This window comes from Cricetulus griseus, chromosome 4 (genome assembly GCF_003668045.3).
Source record: "Cricetulus griseus strain 17A/GY chromosome 4, alternate assembly CriGri-PICRH-1.0, whole genome shotgun sequence".
NCBI classification, from domain to species: domain Eukaryota; kingdom Metazoa; phylum Chordata; class Mammalia; order Rodentia; family Cricetidae; genus Cricetulus; species Cricetulus griseus.
The window spans coordinates 135,439,728-135,461,259 of NC_048597.1; the positions used below are offsets into that span (position 1 = coordinate 135,439,728).

Genomic DNA, 21,532 nt, shown 5'->3' on the forward strand with positions numbered 1-21,532 from the left:
GTGTGTGTGTGTGTAGCATGATTGTGTGTGTGTGTGTGTGTGTGTGTGTGTGTGTGTGTGTGTGTGTGTCTTCTCCCACTACATTTTCCCTAAAGGAAAATTTTCTCCTCAGATTTGTTTTTTAATTATTTGATCTGAGGGACAGAGTTGTGTAGTGATAGTGATCATGATCACTGTTTATTGAATGCTTATCAGGTGTGAGGAAGTGTGCATTTTATTCTATTTAATCCCTATACCAGCATCATGTAATGTCTACTTCATGCTACTACTTTCCAGATGAGGATACTGATAGCACTCCCAGTATTAAAACATGGATGCAGCCATCCTGGTCTTACCCCAACTTCTGATGAGCATACTTCTTTATTAGCAATGTCTTCCTCCATCCCTTCCCTCCTGATACCCTCCACACATATCTTTTTCATAATTTATTGTTGCTAGAGTTTTTCTTGTCCTGCCAGGTCCCACCACCCTTCAGCTCCAAATAAACACAGATACTAATACAGTTATAAAACTGTAGGCCGATGGCTAGGACTTCTTATTGGCTAGCTGTGTCTAAATTATTAAACCATAACTTTTTAAATGTTTATTTTATTTTTTTCTATTTTTAAATTTAAATTAGAAACAAACCTCTTTTACATGCCAATCAGTTCCTCTCTCTCCCCTCCTCCTCTGCTTCCCACTACTCCCATCCCATTCTCTTTCTGCTCCCCAGAGATCATGAGGCCTTTCATAAGGCCTTCCATAAGATCGTCAAAGTCTGTCATTTGGAGCAGGGCCTAGGCCCTCTTCCATGTGTCTAAACTGAAAGAGCATCCCTCTATGTGGAATGGGCTCCCAAAGTCCATTCATAAACTGGGGATAAATACTGATCTACTACCAAAGGCCCCATAGATTGCTGAGGTCTCCTCATTGACACCCACATTCAGGGGGTCTGGATCAGTCCTATGCTGGTTTCCCAGCTATCAGTCTGGGGTCCATGAGCAACCCCTTGTTCAGGTCATCTGTTTCTGTAGGTTTCATCAGCCTGGTCTTGACCCCTTTGCTCATCACTCCTCCTCCTCTGCAACTAGATTCCAGGAGTTCAGCTCAGTGCTTCGCTGTGGGTCTCTGCCTCAGCTTCCATCAGCTACTGGATCAAGGCTCTAGGATGGCATATAAGGTAGTCATCATTCTCATTATCAGGGAAGGGCATTTAAGGTGTCCTTTCCACTATTGCTTAGGTTGTTAGTTGGTGTCATCCTTGTAGATCTCTGAACATTTCCCTAGTGCCAGATTTCTCTTTAAACCTATAATGGCTCCCTCTATTTTTTTTTTTTTTTTTGGTTTTTTGAGACAGGGTTTCTCTGTGTTAGCTTTGGAGCCTATCTTGGCACTCGCTCTGGAGACCAGGCTAGCCTCGAACTCACAGAGATCTGCCTGCCTCTGCCTCCTGAGTTCTGGGATAAATTAGGTGTGTGCCACCAATGCCTGGCAGCTCCCTCTATTGTTAACCCATTATTATTAATATAAGTATTTCCACATGGTCTTATCTTACTGGAGAAGGGTCCAGATCTGCTACTCCTTCCTCGGCTACATGGCGTCTCCTCGTGGTACTTCTCTACCTTCCTTTCCCAGAATTCTCCTAGTCTCCTAGCCCCACCTATCTTCATCTTCCTGCCTTTATTGGCCAAAGAGTGTTTTATTCATCAACCAATAAGAGAAGCATATATACAGAAGGACATCCCTCATCACTCCATTTCTTCATGCATGTTGCTCCATCTGCTTTTACTTCTCTGATTGCCTGCAAACTCAGTTCACAAGATGCAAGTGTTATCTTTGTTCTGCAATTTTTCCTGATTCTTGCAGACACTAATCATGTGCCCATAGCCATTAAAAATATTTTAACATGTCCTTGTTCTTATATTGTTGTAATATTTAATTGGGCTTCATATAAACTGAGCCATGTCTCTCCAAGTGTATACCAGTCAGACAGTGAATGCTTGTGGCATCTGTTAATGGAGAATATTATTAAACTGTCTGTGCTCTACACCCCAGGAAACAATTCTGTTATTTTTTAGATGCAAGTGAAATAGAACATATAGGACCTTTTCAAGTCTAACACTGAATCTCAATGAATCATCACATGGAATGCTAATTCAGTGAATTCTTAATGATTTTTTAAATCATCTGTTATTTCATTTACAATTAAGAGGAAAAGATTGTGTTAAATAACTTGGTGAAATACAGTAATGGTCTTTTTGAAACTATTAAAATTTTCATTTAAGATGAGACACACTAAAATGTTGTCATGTCCAACAGACACAGTATTTTCTCTTGAATTGAGATTAGTCTCACAAAGCTATTTTAGAGGCAACACTTGAATAGTTATTGAGAACCTGTGTTATTTTCCATGATACTTAGTTAAAAATATTAGCTATTAAGTTAAACATGATTTCTATTTGTTTATTCCTCTGTTTTCTTAGGATTTATTTATTTATTCCTTTATTTATAACTGAGGTTTAAACATGGAATCTAAGTATATAATGGACTGTGGTTAATCACAAATTACTTTTAGTATGTTCAAACCAAAAAGTGAAAGAGTCTTCATTACTTTCTATGGCCATGATAAAATGCCATAACCAAAGCAACTTATAAAAGAAAGTATTAATTTGGTGCATACCTTTGCAAAGGATTAAACTCAAAGATGTTGGAGCAAAGGCATGGTGACAGGAACAGCTGAGGCCTTACACCTTGATCATAAGTAGAAGTGAAGTAAGTCATAAGTGAAGTAGTCACACTTCCTAATCCTTCTCAAAAAGTTCACCAATTGGAGATGGAGTGTTCAAACATTTGAGCCTATGGGGCTTTTCTCCTTCAAACTGTCCCAGCAATGATAGAGTTTAGCTCTGTTTGTCTTCAATCAGTTACCATTTTTTTTCAGTTCAGCAAAGCCCAAGGGTTATGTACATCTCCAAGAGATGGCAGTGTTTTTTTTTGTGCAATAGTGGAAGTAGAAAGCATAAAAGGATCTTTAATGGCAAATCTAAAACCTGGAGAATGTTTGAAATCCATGTACTAGCTGTTTTTAAGCAGTGCGTTTTGGAATCCTACTCTGAACATTTTTATGTCTTTGCTTACAGCAGACACATTTCATCATTTTTGACTGGGCTTGCTTAAAGATTAATGAGTTAGCATTTCAGATTTTTTTTTTTTTGTAACAACAACACAACCTTTTTCCAGTGTAAAAAGAGCGGAAGTTCCTCAGACTTCTGGACTCTTTTGTTCCTGTGTATCAATCTCTTGAAGTGTCCTGTCTGCCTTTTTGACTACCTATGCAGATGTTTCTCATGTGTTTTTTTCCGACTTGGAAAAAGACCAAATATTTTTGACAGTTCCATTCGGAACAGCATTATAGGCTTGGCTACAGGTCACGTTTGCATTTCTTCCCTTGTATTTTCACTCAGTGTGCAAAAGAAATATGAGAACAGAGAGATTCAGAGAACATGTAGCTCACTGAGTAGTGGTAGCCGTCTTTCATGTATGCCCCTCCACTTACTCTGCTGTGTAGATTCCACAGGGAGAGCATAGCAGAGATGCAGGAAATGGCATCCCAGAGTGCCTTCTTCAGGACCCTTGTTGCCATAGTAGTGAGTGATGGAAACTTCTCTGGGTAGAAAGAATTTCTGGGAATTGACCATACAAACATACTCCTACACACCATTTTAGTGAATAGACTATAATTTATTGAACTAGTAAATGGACTATATTTATTAAACTGTTAATCTAGTAGTCAGTTCAACATGTAAGTGATTACTATTTTATGTAACACATTAGCACTTTGTATATTCTAACATCAGGAAATGAGATACTATTTAATTAGTATTTATTTCATTAGGCCTCCACAGTGGATCATTCTAGTTTCTATTCTTCATCCCTACAGGCACAATTTTTCCTTTGCTTTTAAATATTAAAATAAAATATATCGATATGAAAATCCTTTCTAAATGGGCTTGCTAGACCTTTTCTCAGTTTCTTCTCAGATCTTACCAGTATTTAAAACTATATGATTGCCCTCTTCTGTTTGAGATTAATGGGATAATTGTCCAAGGTATGATGAAGCCCTCAACTTTCTTAATTATCTCTAGTTAAAAGTTATAGGCATAATGTTTGAGGAGCGTCATTAGAATGTGACCGTGTGTTTCCATCTGTGGCTTTCACTTTTGTTCTGTCTTGACTGAATTTCCACCCACTGCTCTGTACATCAAGTCTGCTGCTTCTCCTGAGACATTTGCTGTCTCTCCCAGACACTCCCTGTCCTTTTACCTTCCAGCTGCTGATGCATCCCACCGTTCTGGGAGAGTTCCTGTAATGATGCGCTGATTTTCTTTAGTGCTCAGCTCTTTCCGCATCACTTACATTGTGCATGCTAACTACTCGCTTGTAGCGATGTAAATGTCTTCCACAGCAGTCAGTGTGCTTCAGTAGAGACAGATTACCTCTACCTGTTCCCAATTCTATGACATTAAATGAATTAATTAAGCTCTGTGAGTCTTAGTATTTTGATGTATAAATTGGGAACATTGCCCATTTTTTAGAGTTGTTGTCAATTGCAGCTAACATGCTGGTTAATTCTTTATCACAAGGATGAGATTCTAATTTATATTTAATAAATGACAGCATTATTTAATATTGTTATTATTCCGTTAGTATTATTTCAAGCCTTAGAAACAAGCACATTAGAGCTTTTAGTCAGAACCCTTGGGCGGGGCCATCACTGTGTCTTTGAAGTTGTCCTGGAATCCCATCACTTCCTCTTGGCTCTGCTCTGTCAGATCTAGAACACTCTCAGCTTTCATGGACCATTCTTTCTGTTCTCATTACCCGTAAGGAGATCCTTTGGTATGTGCTCTCAAGTGGTTTCCAAAGCAGTGATTTGAAAGATTTATTTATTTATTTCTGAGTTATGTTTTGGGTTGATCTCTACATTTTTCTAACTATTAGTAGCCAAGATTGTAATAAATAAAACATTTTTTACATTCTTCAGATGATGTGTGTGAGATATGTAGAATACAATTCTAGCTAATCTGAAGTGCAGATGAGTAAATTATTTTGCTTAGCTTACTCCACCTCAAGAGACATTTCTTAGTGCATCCCCTCTGTGCCAGGCATTTTATAGTTCACACAGATGAGGAACAGGGCTTCTGCTTTTGAATTTAGGATTAATAAGAAATACAAAACAAGTCCATCCTAACAGATAATTGGTTTAAGATGAATGGATGGATGGATCAGAGAGACCATTGGCAAAGAATGGGTGAGGGGGAAAGAGAGTCTTCTGGGAAGCCCTGATTTGGTTCAGAGTCAGACCACCTCCACGTGCCCCCAGTGTTTATGGGAAATTCTTGCCTGCAGAATTCAGAGGCTTGGCTCCCGAGGAGACAGAGGAGATAGTGTCTTCCATCTTGCCCTTGCCCCTTGAAAAGCCAGATGGCCTCTGATTTGACCATCTTGCGGTTGGCTTCACCAACCGCAGCTCATTTTAGGAATTTGCGTTTCTCTCCTCTGCTGTCAACTATACCTGTCCCTGAACTGAGACCAAGCATTGCTAAGTGATTTACATAAGTCAGGGACTACTTTAAAATTTACAAGAAGGTTATTCCCCTGAAAACCTCAAAATTAAGCATGGTGTGGCAGGGGTGGGGGCGGGGCATAGATGACAAGGAGGAAGCTAGCAATGTTTGCCAAAGCAAAAGAAAGCGAAAGGATTTCACTAGACTAGGTAAGAAAAGTCCAAGGAAGAGGAGCGAAAGTGGGGATGCAGGCATGGTCATGAGGGATGCAGGAAATGCAGGCTGTGCAGCACTAGGCACTTCATATGGACTTCAAGTGGCTATAAGCATGGTGAGGAGTTGAGGAGTTTGACTGCTGGGTCTGGTTTTCCTACATAATTAGTTGTCATAGAAGGTACTGAGGTGGGTATGCTACCTGATGGACTGGGAGACTGAAATCCAACCATAGTGATTGGTGAACTGGATCCACACCTAGATTGTATACCTCCAGAGGCAGCTGTGAAGTGTTAATCTAATTAATCTTTATCAATAAAAACCAGGAGTCAGATATTGAGATTGTTAGACCCCCGGAAAACTCAAGTATCCAGGGTCCCAGGCCATGACTGCGGTCACCCCAATCACCAGGCGGATTCGAGAGCTTGCTGCAAACTGCACGAGGCTTTATTGTAATTTAACGAGCTAACCCATGTTAGCTCCGGTCTTTCACCCACCCGCCATGGTGGATGGCTCGCAAAAGACAGCTCCTAGGGCCTCCCAAGAGATCTTATAGGACAGTGTAAGGGGAGTGTCTAGGGGTACGCACAGGCTCACTATTGGTGTGCCTCCAGGCTTGGAGGGCTTGTCCTGTGTTGATTGGTCAACTGGTTGTTATGGCCCATAGGCCCTCCCAGGGTGGTTGCTATGCTTTGTGCGTCATTGCTGTGCGCTTGTCTGTAAAGCACACCCAGGGTCGTAAAGCATAGCGCCACCAGCTAACTTCTGATTGGTTCCTTGTCATGAGGCAGGCATCTGACTTTCTAGTGACTAACTTCTGATGGGTTCCTTGTCACGAGACAGGCATCTGACTTTCTAGTGATTAACTAACTTCTGATTGGTTCCTTGTCACAAGGTAGGCATCTGACCTCTAAGTGACCAAGGCAAGTTTATGGCAAGCACGTGTTCGGCTGTTATGGCTGCCGAAAGGGGAGCTGGTCCCTTCAAGATAAAAACCCGAAAGATCAGAAAAGCAGAGGAGCAGCCACCACTGACCTCCTACCTCTTCCGTTTCTCCGCCCTGCCTTACCACTTCCTGTCTCCTTTCCGTACAGACCTCCAGACCTCTATGGTTAACTAGTGGCCAGCTCTGCCGTCTTGAAAGACCCCGCCCCCTGGCTGGTTCTCTCTCGGTGACACTCCCAATTGCGCACACCCACACGCCTGGCAGCTGGCTCCCTCCCAAGCCGGTTCACCCAGGCGGGGCCGCGACCCAGGCCCGCCCGCCTGGCGCCGCGCCCCGGGGCTGGGGCCGAGCGGGGAGAGGGCGCCCCCCGCCCCCGCGCCCCCGCCCGATGGGGAACCTCCGTCCCAAGGTCAGCCATCTGGACGCGGAGGGGGGAATTGGGTCTGTTGTACCAGGTACAGACCTTGAGAATATACTGACCTAAAATAACTCTGTACCTCATTAAATTGTCCAATAGAATCCCTGTAACTATGCTTTTCGCTTCTGCACTGTGCTTTTTAGCTATATAAGGAACCCTCTCCCTTGGCTCGGGGCTTAGCCTAACAAAAGCTAAGCCCCCAGGTACCAGCGCTACTAATAAAGCCTCTTGCTTTTGCATCCAAAGTTCGTGGTTTCGCTGATTCCTGGATGTGGGTCTCCTTCTACGAAAGTACCTCTTCTGAGGTCTTTCAGTCTGATTCCAAGCAAGTTTTATTTGTCAGAGCACAAATATGGCATAGCATAGTTGTCTTGGACTTAACAGTTTAAGTGTTTTCCTTTGTGCTGCTGAAGCTTCAGGAAATGAGTCCTTTATGCTATGTTCACAGAAGCCCAAGGGGCTAGCTTCCTCAGGAGCTCAGGTTTTCTTCAAGTCCTGTTTCCTTATCCTGTCACACTAGGACAGTGGCTCTGAGGACTTTATCTCACACCTGTAGCCAGCAGTTACAAGGACTGATTTGCAGTGTTTAAAGTTGCATGCCTTGCACCACAAATACTTCCCACCAACTCTGAGTATGGTCAACCGACATCAATCATTTGCTGTCTTTACCAGAGGACTGTAAGTGTGCTTTACTTTGGATAGCTGTCTGTCTGGTGATAATTCATGATTGGAGTGATAAAGACAGAGTGATTGTAGGGGGAGCAGTTAGCATTCTGCCACAAGATCTAGGTTACACTAAATTATATGAAATTCATGCAGTAGCTCTTAATTTATTATCATACAGAATTCCTTCTTTTTGAAATATGTAAGCTGAATTGCGCTTATCCTAAACTTACAGCTTTTTAAAAATTAACTTTTATGCACTTAATTATTATTATTATTTTAAAGATGGGGCCTTGCTATATAGTCTTGGTTGGCCTTGATCACATGGCATGCCTTCTGCTTCAGCTGCCTAACCACTGAGATTATATGATACACCATGCCTGGCTTTTATGTGTCTTCTGTGTCTTGTGGTATCTTCCTTTTTGTTAGCTGTAGACACTGTTCACTGCAGATGGTATCTTCACTTCTACTACTTTTTCCTCCTGGGCCGGGTAAACAGGCAATAAAATCCCTTATGATGATGTCATATAATTTATTGTGTGGTTCATATGTGCTATACATGTTAGCATCTTTGACATCTTATTTCTGATGTTGGAACTCTGTTTACAGCTTCATTGAGGTATAATTGACAAACAAAGACTGTGTATTCAAGGCACCTAGTGCAATGCTTGATATATATCAAACATAAGTATGCATGTATATGCCTGTAGTATGAAATAAGTACCATAACCAAGCTATCTAATGTATTTATCACCCCATGTTTACCGTTTTAGTGGCAATATTTTTGTTTAAGGTGAGAACATGTAAGGTCGATTGTCAGCAGATTTCACATGCTGAAACCATGACCTCTCTCTCTTTTCAGTCCTAGAACATACCGGTTTACAACTGCAGGTTTCTCCCTTTGTGTGTTGGCTGCTTGTACCTACCCTGAGGAAAAGTACCCTTTCAGACACTTTGTCTATTTTTAAAATAAACTTTCACTTTTCTTACTGAGTCATATGTTCTCTGTGTGGTTTGGAGATTAAGCCTTTGTCATACATGGTTTGCAAACACCTTTCCTTGCTTGGCCCCCTTACCTCCCCAGTTCTCTGTCCCCCTTACATTCCCCTTTCTCTGCACCCCCTTTCCTATTTAGTTTTCTTTTACTGGCCAGTAATTTTTAGTTTGACATATCCACTTGTCTATTTTTTTTGTTTGTTTTCTTTTTGTTGCTTATGTTTTTGGCATTTTTTTAAAAGTCACTGCCAAGGCCAGTGTCCTGGCCTCCCCCCCATGTTTTAGGGCTCTTGTGGGCTTATGTTTAAATCCATGTTATTGAGGGTTGGTATACAATAAGTCCTCAATTCCTCTTTTCCTTCCTCTTTTTCTCTTTCCCAGTTTGTGTGTGGGTATCCCGTGTCTGCAACTCTGTTTATCAAAGACCATTATCTCCCATTATGAATTCTGTTCTTGAAGACCTGTAGCAGTATTTTCTCATTGGGCTGTCTTCAGATCGCCAGTCCTCAAATAATGAAACAGAAACTTATTATTAATTATGAAAGCTTTGCCTTTAGCTTAGGCTTGTCTCAACTAGCTCTTATAACCTAAATTAACCGTGTGTGTGTGTGTGTGTGTGTGTGTCTTTGTCCTGGCTAGTCCCACAGACCTTGAACCCCAAATAAACACACAGAGCTATATTAATTATAAACCTGTTAGCCAGTGGCTAGCTCTGTCTTAATTATTAAGCCATTTCTATTAACCTAAGTATTTCCACATGGTCTTATCTTACTCGAGAAGGGTCTGGACCTGTTACTCCTTTGGCAGCCTACATGGCAACTCCATCTGCCTATATTCCCCAGAATTCTCTTCATGTCCTACTCACCCCTATCTTCCTGCCTTATTTGCCAACAGTGTTTTATTCATCAACCAATAAGAGAATTATATATACAGAAGGACTTCCCCCATCATTCATATATATTCCCCCTGGAACAGGGTTTCTCTGTGTAGCTTTGGCGCCTGTCCTGGAACTCACTCTGTAGACCAGTCTGGTTTGAACTCACAGAGATCCACCTACCTGCCTCTGCCACCCAAGTGCTAGGATTAAAGGCATGTGCCAATACCACTCGGCTAACCCATTTATATTAATCTACATTCTGTCATATGGCGTTACCTCTCTATCTTTTTTTGTTTTGTTTTGTTTTGTTTGAGACAGGGTTTCTCTGTATTATTTTAGAGCCTGTCCTGGAACTTGCTCTGTAGACCAGACTGGCCTCTAACTCACAGAGATCTGCCTGCCTCTTCCTCCGAGTGCTGGGATTAAAGGCGTGCCCCACCAATGCCCAGCGCCTCTCTTCTATCTTGCACCTCCTATTTCCTCTTCATGTCTGTCTGGCTATCCTGCCTTTCTTCTAACCAGAGTTCTCTCTGCTCAGAAGTCCCACCTATACCTCCTGGCTAGCTATTGGCTATCCAGCCTTTTATTACACCAATCACAGCAATACATCTTCACACAGTGTACAAATATCCCACACAGGGACCATCCTTTCCCATTATGCATTCTTGGTGCCTTTGCTGAAGATAAGTTGGTAGTCTTGAAGCTTTTTACAATTATACTTACTTTACAAATCAACTGAAGCTGCTGAGTTATCATCAGCTTTTTATACTCACCAAAATCATTAGGACCATAGTAAAAATAAAATTAGAACCTTGGCTGAAATCTGAGAATGCTCCTTTGTATGCTTTGTGTACAGAGACCTTACAGCATTTGTTTCAGCTTCCTGCCTCATCTTTCCTGATAACAGAATGGTGTGGCTGCCAGGGTAGCTAACTGATTGACTGTGTTTCTGAATGCATTCTCATAGCAGGGACACATTTGAAGAACACATACAAATAATATGTTATGAATAAAGATTAAATAAAAATAGAATACAAAACAGAGACTACCAAACCAAATAATTGTTGCAGAGAAAGTAGAGCATTGAGGGAACACTTTTCAAGCAAAATTAACACTTTTAAAGATTCAAGATAGTTTGAGTCAGTCACGATGGGCTATAGTATTTTGTAGTGTAAACACAGCTATCAGCTTGCTTTCTCTTTTGGCTCTCCTTAAGCAGTGTGCAATCCTTTGAGAATTGTCCAGTTGTATGATTGTTCTTATTCAGATAGAGTGAGAATATCACTTATTCCTATGCAACTTAATTGCTCCCTAGCAAAGGCACTGTAAAATTTAGATTTATTACTCATAAAAATATCACTGATACCCAAGGTAATGTGGACTAGTCCCCATAGGATTAAACTGTATAAGCTTGAGCTAGAAATGACAAACTAGGTGACTGACCTTTTATTTATTCCTTAATAAATGGCTTTTATCTACTATAGTTATTCCCTATAGAAAGGTTATAAGATACACTAATCACATAAGCAGAACATGCAGAGTTATATCATTCAGTCTCAGATTAGGGGCTGTGTACTATATCACAGAAATGATCATCTTCATCTTAGTGTATTTTAAGAAGTTTTAAAACCAAGACCGACATATTGGCAGTGGAAGACATCTTCAAAGTCAGTTTATAGGGCAACCAGGAATTGTTCTTTCAGCATTAATGCTTTTACTGTCACTACTGTCTATCACTGTGATTTATTCAAAACTAGTACCTAAAGTAAGTCTGCGGATTTGATCTGGTGTGTGTGTGTGTGTGTGTGTGTGTGTGTGTGTGTGTGTGTGTGTGTGTGTGGCGCGCGCGCGTGAGAGAGAGAGAGAGAGAGAGAGAGAGAGAGAGAGAGAGAGAGAGAGAGAGAGAGAGAGAGAGAGAGAGAGAGAGCAGGGGTGCATATGCATTTATGTATGTGTGTTTGTGTTCTAGTGTGTTTGTGTTGTGTGTTGGGTTGGAATCAGAGCTTGCTGCATGTGCATATACTCTACTCTGGGTTGCTATCCCTGGCTCCCTGTGTGCTGTTTGATGTCTAAGTCATATGAAAGCATGAGATAGACATATGGCAATGATAAGTAGTTCCCTGGAGAAGTATTTTTTGCTGTATGTCAGATTCGGGGAAGTATCTTAGAATCTTAGATACTTAGAATCTTAGAATCATGATTGTTCTCAGGGGTTATTTTGAAATTGGGGATTTGGGCATATAATATATAAAAAGTTATTAAAAATATGAATACCTGATGAATATAAAATTGAACATACAATGAAAGTATAAACATCTTAAGAATATAAAATTGGGGCATGTATATATGTATTGATACCCTGATATTTTCAGTGTGTTGAAATTTGAAATGGAAGCTACCCTAAGGTTGCCTTGTGGGGTAGAAGTGGACTGTGATATATTTGAGTAGGATAGTGATTATTAAATTTATTTTAATTAAATTTAAATTTATTTATCAATTAAATTTATCAAAAATAAGGTATCTAATTTCTTCTAATTCTTCTTTAGGTCGAGATTTAATTTGTATCCAGTCTATGGATGGGATGCTGATGGTGTTCGAGCAGGAAAGCTATGCTTTTGGCAGGTTTCTCCCGGGTTCTCTTCTGCCTGGCCCTCTTGCTTACAGTCCCCGAACAGATTCCTTCATCACTGTCTCCTCTTGCAGACAAGTGGAAAGTTACAAGTGAGTCTGTGTGTCACCCTTGGGATCATGATTATTGTGGTTGTTTGTTACTGATTAATCATTTTCTAGGAGGACCTTGAATGTTGCAAATGAAGGGGAGACTGGATTCTTTGGTAAAATTTAATTGGGAAAGAATTCAGAAGGCTGTGTAGATGGTCAGTATCCTTAGGAGATACCATTGTGAGCATTGGCCAGTATGTAATAAAGATTAAGTGTGTTCTAACCTACCACCAATAGAAAATGCCCAATATTAATATGACTACTCCCTGATATAATGACAATAAAATGGCTGGGTGTGGTAGCCCAAGTCTTTAATCCCAGCACTCAGGAGGTAGAGGTAGGTGGGTATCTGTGAGTTTGAGGCCAACATTGTCTTCATAGGAGTTACAGCCAGGGTTTCATAGTGATAACTTTTTTTTTCAAAACAAAACAAAACAAAACAAATCATCATCAGCAACAACAGACAGACAGACAACAAAATGTAATATAGAGTAAAAAAAAAAGCCAGGTATAAATTTGCATGTGTGGAATGATTCTATAATAACAACGAAAGCATATGTCATCTGAGAACTATTTGGGAAGAGATATAATTATTGCAATGAATGTTAATGATTTTTATAAAGGAACAGTTCCTTGTAGAAAAGATGTGGACATGACGCTATGAACATAGTGTGTACTTTTGCTAGAAATTTTTACAGATATTCCTGAGTTATGTTTGAAAGAAATGATTTTCTTCTCCATCAGGTAAATATCCACAACAATTATTGTTGGGAGAGAGAATGAGAAAAGAATGTAGAGATCTGTTCTGGGAGCAGGAAGAGTGTTGGTTTTAAATCTCCTTAGGTATTTAATGTTTTATCTTTTAAAAAAGATTTTTTTTATGTGCACATAAGTGCCTATTTGGGTTTATGTTTATCAGATATGTGCAGGTCCCTTGAGGCCAGAGGGGGGTATTGGGTTCCCTGGAACTGGAGTCACAGGTGATTGTGAGCTACTGGATGCCGGTGCTGGGAACTAATCTGAGTCTGCTCTTCACTGCTGAGCTGGCTCTCCAATCCCATCATTTATTGTCTTTGTGATGGCGGTGTTTAGAACTTTACACTTCATATCTTTCTGGTATTGCTTTTTGGCCACATGATAGTTCCAAGGTGGGCAGAAAGTATAAATCTCTTGGGAAGTGGCCATAGGGATTTTGTCTTCATTACAGTCATGTGTACAGTTGTGCATTTCCCTCTTCGTAAATGGAAGTCTTTTGTTTTTGGGTGGTTGTCAAAGCTGAAAATGAGCAAATGTTTGTGACTAAGCAGAGGCAAGTGACAGAACTCCATGCCACTTTCCTTTTGTAGCTCCTTTGGCTCTAGCCTGGAGGGAATGAAGTGTGGTATTGCCTCTGAACATAAATATCTTTTGTTTGAGAAATTAAGAAAAGTATTTTTGTAATTTACCCAGACTGCCAAAACTTAGGCGGTACTATGGCCATCTGCTTTTCAATCTCCCATCCAGTCCAGTGCCTTATCTCCTGCCAAGCAAGACTACACAAGGGGAACAGTGCATGGATCTGAATGTGCCATTGCTTACTCTTGGACACTCTCTCTCTCTCTCTCTCTCTCTCTCTCTCTCTCTCTCTCTCTCTCTCTCTGTGTGTGTGTGTGTGTGTGTGTGGTGTGTTAGTGTTTTCTATTGCTCTATGAAGTACCATGACCAAAAATTGACTTTGAGAGGAAGGGGTTTATTTGGTTTGTCCTTCCATACCACATTCATTCAAGGTGACAAGCAAGAATAGCCATCAGGCTATTTTCTCAACTGAAGTTTATTCCTTTCAGATAACTCTAGTCTATGTGTCAAGTTGATATAAGATCAGCCAGCAGTGGGTGTGCAGAGAGTTAATTTGTAGTAACTCCAGGAGAGAGTCTATGAGGAGGCAATGGGTGGGCTTCCTTAATGTGTGAGGTTAATATCTCAAGAGTGTTGTTTCAGCTCTGATAGTTCTCCAACACACTGATCTATTTAACTCATTTTCATTGGGATCTAAAATCCACACACTTTATCCATTATGAGCTTCATTTATAATGGTAAAAATGCATGAGACATAGGACAATTGGGAAGACTTACAACATTATGTTCTGTGATGTATCTATGCATGCTTTCAATTTTAATAGATTGAATTAAATGATAGTCACTAGGGAAATTTAGAAGGAGGAAAGAATGAAAACTCCTGGTTCCTTTTTCTTGAGGCCTCATTAAGCCTATCTATAGTCAGTTAATAGAATGTAATTGGCTAATAGAATGGGCTTTTAAGACATAATTCACCTTCATTTTGATATTGATATTTAACTACTTTAAAGTTAATTATATTCAGATAGGAGCATGTATGGGCTTTGACCTCAAGCTTTGGTGTGTGCAGGAATCTCCTGGCCAGCCTGTTGTTAATGTACATTTATACATCGCCAGGCCCCAGGCTCTATGTTTTAATATGAGATCCTTGTGGATAAGACAGAACTCATCATTGTCGATATAGACTGCAAGTGATTTTTAATTTACAATTGAGTGCTCGTTTCAGTTCCCTTTCTTTTTCTTTTTTTCTCCTTTCTTTTTCTTCCTTCCTTTTTTCTTCTTTCTTTTTATTTTTGTTTTTTGAGACAGGATCTGGCTCTGTAGCTCAGGCTGGGTGAAGCTGTATTCCTTCTGCCTCAGCCTCCTATTTAGGATTACAGACATGTACTATCAAGCTGGGCTTGTTTTTACATTTATGTATGTATGTATTTTTGTCTGTGTGTAGACACGTGTTTGGTGTAGGGCATGTCTGGCATGATACATGCCTTGGCACCAGAGACGACTTGGGGGAGCTGGTTCCACCCAAGATCAAACTCAGGTTGTCAGGCCTTTACCCTCTGAGCCACCTCACTGGCCTGTTGTACCCTTTTTTTTTTTAATTCCATTTATTTATTTTTATTGTATAGGGGTTATGTGCATATGTGTGCCATTGTGTGTGTGTGTGTGTGTGTGTGTGTATGTGTAGGACAGCTTTCAGAATTTGGTTTTTTCTTTCTAGCATGTGGGACCTGGGGATCGAATCAGGCTTGGTGGCAAGTGCCTTTACCAAGCTCCTTGCTAGCTCCCTGTTTTACTTTTCTGAGAGACTCCTTTGTCCTGTATTGAGGCCAAGGGTTTTGGTGTTTTAGTCCTCTTGGCCATGTGTCCAGATTTGCAATGTCTTTTATTCTCTTTTCCTGACAGAATTACTTACTCATCTACAAAGTGGCCCCTGAGATGGGGGGTGGTGTTGGGGGTGGGGTGGCAGTGTTGGCAGGGGTGGAAGTGTGGGGGATGGGGGTGCAAGGATTTAGGAAAGGAGGGAGGTGGAAGATAATGGAATACATGGAACTTGAAAGTGGACAACTGGGAGGGTACAAGTTGGGGGAGGGGGTGGGGCAGGAGGAAGAAGAGCAACCAAAACAAAGCATGCAAGAGAATGCAATGACGAGAGATATTACTTTATGTGCTAACTGAAAACACACAAACAAAAATCTCCAAACCCCAAGACAAAACAGCTGAAAGAATTCATGCCACGTATGTAAATATTCTTGCTTAGGCCTTCCCATCGAAAAGTCTTTAGGTTTCACTTAAGTTTATGTTTTTATCCCCCAATCCTAAGTGTTTGAAAGGCATTTCATCTATATCTATATTTTTATCTCTCTCTTTTTTTATTAAACATTTTTTTTTGGGGGGGGCAGATGGTGGCTCCCATTGTTGGTTAGGCTGGTCTCTAACTCCCAAGCTTCAGTGGCTTGCTTGCCTCTGCTTGGTTTCAATGCCCTCCTAAATTACCTCTTGAAGCCCATTTTCTGTTAAAAAGAATCTGGATTTTTGTACACAATTGGTCCTCTTCGTGCACAGGTTCCACATTTACAGATTCAACCAATCTCATACTGGAGATGTTTGAAAAAACATCTTATTTTAAATAAAATGTACCTTCCCCTCTTGCCATTATTTCCTGCATACCACAACCCACACTCCATCCATTCCTATAGCATTTATATTGTAGTGATATTATAAACTACCTAGGGATGATGTAAAGTACACGTTGGGCAGGGCTGTGAGGCGGCTCAGCTGGTGGCGTGCTTGCCGCACGAGCATGAGGACTTGTGTTCAGATAAGCAATGTGAGAAGCAGACTGTGATGGTGCAAGTGCCTGTAGAATCCTAGTGGTGGGGAGGTACATGTAGCGGCCAGAGAGCATGGCTAAATTGGTGAGCTCCAGGTTCAGGGAGAAACCCTGTCTTAAAATGTAAGGTGGAGGGTGACAGAGATTCTTGACATGAATCCCTGTTTCCACATGTATGTCACACAAGTATGTGTGCATTTGCTCATCACCCCCCCCCCCCCCACATACACACAGTTTGGCAAGGGTTGTAGTTATAGCTCAGTAATAAAATGCCTGTACTCTATCCTCAGTATTGAAAAAAGAAATAAGGGGATTCATAGTCTATGTTGCAAATACTATGCTACTTTTATAATGGACTTGAACGTTGTCAGAGTTTGGCAACTGTGGGAGTATCAATGTCCTGGAACTAATTCTTTATGAATTTCCCAGGGCAATTCTATTGAACTGTGTGCTCTTTATAATCTAGCATCATTTACCTCTGTGATTGTGGATTTGCAAAGGACTTTTAAAGTATCTCTTTTATAGTTTCTAGAAAAAGACTTTCTCTATCTCACATACTGTAAAAGGCACTAGACATGTAGAGTCAGATAAGACCTGCCTCTTAGCTTTGGGCAATGCTTAGATGGGTGTGCCAGGCATCCTGTCAGTCAGCTTCTGCAGCCTGCTGTGATACAGGCCACTGCCCAGCTTTCCATGGGACACTGACAAGGCTTGGAGCTGTGTGTAGAAAGCCTCCTAGCAGGAGTGTATCAACCATTCCCCAATGACTCTTGCAGTCACTTCTAAACAAATAAAAGACTTTAAGCACTTAAAGGCCCATCAGTCAATGCCTTCAGAGTCCGTCTAACCCTAGTCAGAATGGCTATCATCCAGAAAATAAATGACAGTGAATGCTGGTGAAGAAGTAGGAAAAGGGGTGCAAGTTAAAACTTGTATAACTACTATGGAAATTCCTTAAAAAAATTAAAATAGTACAACTCTGGGTGTATGTCCGAAGGACTCCTGAGATGACATAGCACAGAGATAATTGCACACCAGTGTTTATAGCTGTCTTATTCCGAGCAGTCAGGAAACAGAACCAGACTAGATGTCCATGAGCAGGTAACACATAATTTTATACAACCATAAATAAAAAGGGAGTCCAGAAATTTGCAAGAAAATTGATGCCATTGGAAATAATTGTGTTAAGCAAAATGAACCAAACTCAGGAAGACGAATATAATGCTTTGTTTCATATATGGAACCTATATAAAAAAAGAGATTGTGTTTATATGTATGTATTTATATGTATGTATTTGCATGTATGCATGCATATATAATTGTATGTTTGTAGGTGACAGAGCTAGAGAGGGAGGAAGAAATCTAAGGGAGGTAGGAGATAGTGACTGCAATGGGATTATGTGTAGTAAGAGAACAAAAGTAGAGGCTCACTGAAGAGGGAGGGGAGCTAGTGGACGTGGGAGGGGGCATCATAGTGGACAGTGGGGAAGGGGAATATTTGAGAACAAAGTCTAATAACACAAATGAAGATGTCATTTTGTCTTAGCTTGGATTTCTGTTGCTGTGAAGTGACACCATGACATGACAACTCTTTTTTTTTTTTTCTTTTATTAGTTCTAGTTAGGGAACAAGCTTATTTCAAGTCCCTTCTCCCTCTCCCTCCCCTCACCACCAACCCTCCTCCCCCACCTCCAGCCTACCCCCACCCCATCCACCCACCACTCCCCAGGCAGGGTAGGGCCCTCAACGGGGGCTCTGCAAAGTCCACCAAGTCTTCCTATGCTGGTCCTGGGCCCTTCCCCATGTGTCCAGGGCCAGAGTGTATCCCTTCACTTGGGATGGGCTCTCAAAGTCCTTTCTTGCACCAGGAAAAAATATTAATCCACCACCAGAGGCTCCTTGGAGTGCAGAGGCCTCCTTATTGACATCCATGTTCAGGGGTCTGGATCAGTCTTGTACTGGCCTCCCTGACAGCATCTGGGGTCGATGTGCTCTCCCTTGTTCAGGTCAACTGTTCCTGTGGGTTTCTCCAACCTGGTACAGACCCCTTCGTTCTTCATTCCTCCCTCTCTTCAACTAAATTCCCGATTTCGGCTCAGTGTATATCTGTGGATGGACATGACAACTCTTAAAAAGGAAAATATTTAGTTGGTGTGGCTTACAGTTCATTGATTCAGTCCATTATCATCATGACAGGAAGTAAGGCAGCATGTAAGCAAATGTGGTGCTGGCAAAAGCTGAGAGTTCTCCATCTTGATCTGCAGGCAACAGGAAGTGAATTGTGGCACTGGGCGTGGCTTGAGCATACATGAGATGTAAGACCTCAATGCCCGCCCCCACAGTCTCACACTTCCTCCAACAAGGCCATCCCTGTTCCAACAAGGCCATATCTCCTAATAATGCCACTCCCTGGGGGCCAAGCACTCAAACATATTAGTGTATGGGGGCCATACCTATTCAAACCACCACATATATGAAACCCGTTTCTTTGTATGCTCACCAAAAGTTTTGAATAAATACAAAAAATAATGTTTTGCTCTTTAAGATTTTAAAAATATTTGAATATTTGTAAGCAGAAATACACAGAAAGTGTTCACACCTTAAAGGACACATTGGTTGAGTTTATTGATTGACTTGTTAGAAGGTTGTATGGTTTGCCAGGCTGAGGCGCTGATCAGAGGAAAGGCTTTGCTCTTTCTTGTCTTTCATTCTTGCTGTCACCAGTGTCTGTCATGCTCTTGCTTCCTTCTCTGCTTATGAACATTATGTGTGGAGGCCTTTCTGCTTCCTCCCACTCCTTCCTTCTCAATAAGGTGTTGTTCAGGGATGCCCATCAGCCTCTTAGTACTCCATGCTGTCAACCACATTAGCCTCTTAGAAGCTGTCACCTACATTGGTTTTGTTCTTGGTTGGGTTCACTGCTCCTTAGTGGCAAGAATCATGTATCCTTTGAAGTTCATGCTCACTCCCTTGCTCACAGTAGGTGTTTCACTTGTATTTTGTGGAGAAATGAAAAGAAATGTGTATTTAGAAAGGTTCTATTTTGTTCCTGGCATCTTTTAATGAGAACAATTTTCCTTGACATGATAAGAATACTTGTGTGATGGTAAAAATAGACACCATAACCCTGCACACAATTATGATTTCTAGTTACATTCTCCAATCAAGTATTGACCAAATTGTCTGCTACCCCTTGAGGTGACAGCTATGCTTCATTTGGAAGTAAATGACTTGGGGAGCTGACTTTTATAACCTGTTTTACAGCATTCGTATCTCAGCAGCCTGGCGCTGTTTCTATGGTATGAGATGGTAGGGCACTACACCATGTGGCTGCATTTGTAATTGGTGTTCCCTGGATAAGTTAAGCATCTGTGGCTACTGGGTCAAAGATGCCACCAAAGCACCAGGGCTCGCAGTGTCTGTGATCAGCACTGTGCAGTTCTGAGCCCACTTCTGATACTTCTTCACAGCATCCGGAGTCTTCCTTCAGCAGTCTCAAAGGGGACTTGGTTCTTTAGCTTTCATCACTGAGTACTGGACTGGTAGGAAAGAGATGAAGTGCTTTCTTTGTTTCTTATTTTCCAAGTCTACTTGGAATTATTGAGTGTCATGCACATTCTTGGTCACAGTTAAGAGGAGTTAAGGAAGAACTGTAAGAGTGATGCTGTCTAAATTATTGCCAGCTATATTCAAGTAATACAGTACTCTTCCTAGCGTGTTCCAGGAAGAGAAAGGGTGATTTGGGAATCAGGAGTCAGTGTTGGTTGTGTCTTTGCTTGCTGTTTAGATGTTAATGAAGTTACTTTAGAGGCTTATTTGGTTCTCAGATGAAATAATAACTATATAGCTATATAAGAAGCTTCAAAGGGCTGAAGGACCTTTGGATTTTTGCAGAAATCTCATTAATACCTGTGCCGTCCTCTGGTAGATTGGAGTCTTCTGAAAGTAAACTACCTGTGTAATTACTTGCCTGACAGTTGATTTATAGAAGGACCAATCCTGAGATTTCAGGCCATAACTGCATACTATTTCTGCCCCCCCTCCTGAAACTGGCAACAGCTGCTCCTATTTGCAGCTTGGATTGTGAGATCTGCTTTTTTAAATCACCTTTGGAAATTTGGGGATTTTGAAGGTCAGTTCAAGGTTAAGGTATAGACATTTGCTGCAGCTGCACGCTTTACATCTTGGTTTTGCAAGACTCACATTCTCTCCTTCCTACCTTTAAGGCTTCTATCACATGACTCATTCTGCTCTGCCATGCCTTTCCCCTAAGCTGCCATGGCCTTTCATGCTACCTGCTTTCATATGTGCTACGTCCTTCTCTATGATACGTTTACATTTCCCTCCTTGCCAATGTGACAAAGTTTTACTCAGTTTCTAATACCAGCCTTCATGCCCTGAACCCCCAGGACCCTAAGGACATGACTGTGTCATCATGTTCCACTGACACTGTAAAGCCTGCCCAGGGCATCCTGAGACAACTCTTGGTTGTTGTCACATGACCAGCACAGGAAGTTTGGAAATGCCTCATGAGTTAGATCATGGTTTTGTTTTTTTTCCACTGTCAACTTCTGTTATAGTTGCTTTTAATGTATTTACAGAATGAACAAAATTCACATATGCTTGGCTTTCATAGTATTGTATGAGCTGCTATGTGGGTGCTGGGGATTGAATCTGGGGCCTCTGGAGGAACAGCCAGTGCCCTTAATCACTGAGTCATCTCTCCAGCCCCCTATAAATTGTTTTAAAGAATGCTCAAACTAAACATTATCATTGAAATGCAAACTGTAACATATTTGTAGATCATTCATAACGTTCATTATTGAGAGTGTATCAAGTGTCCGATGAGTCACCGATTTCTCTGTTTTGATAAATCTATGTCTGTCTTTTTGTCTCTCAATCATCTTTATCAATAATTGGGAATCTAATATGGCTTGAGCATTCTTAATGTGAAACTCTTGGTTATCTAAAACATTTTGAGTACTGA

General features: G+C 41.0%; 1 protein-coding gene across 12 annotated transcripts in view; it reads left to right on the forward strand.

Moving 5' to 3' along the window:
- The window catches only part of Bbs9 (Bardet-Biedl syndrome 9), a 408,032-nt gene that overhangs the window by 89,271 nt on the left and 297,229 nt on the right, over window positions 1-21,532 (forward strand). For all 12 annotated transcript variants that reach the window (XR_003484647.2, XM_027411687.2, XM_027411681.2 and 9 more), the window contains exon 6: window positions 12,206-12,380. Coding sequence is in view for 11 of the 12 variants with exons in the window: in XM_027411687.2 (XP_027267488.1) it covers window positions 12,206-12,380 (175 nt within the window). In the remaining variant the exon portion in view is untranslated. The remainder of the gene's footprint in view (window positions 1-12,205; window positions 12,381-21,532) is intronic.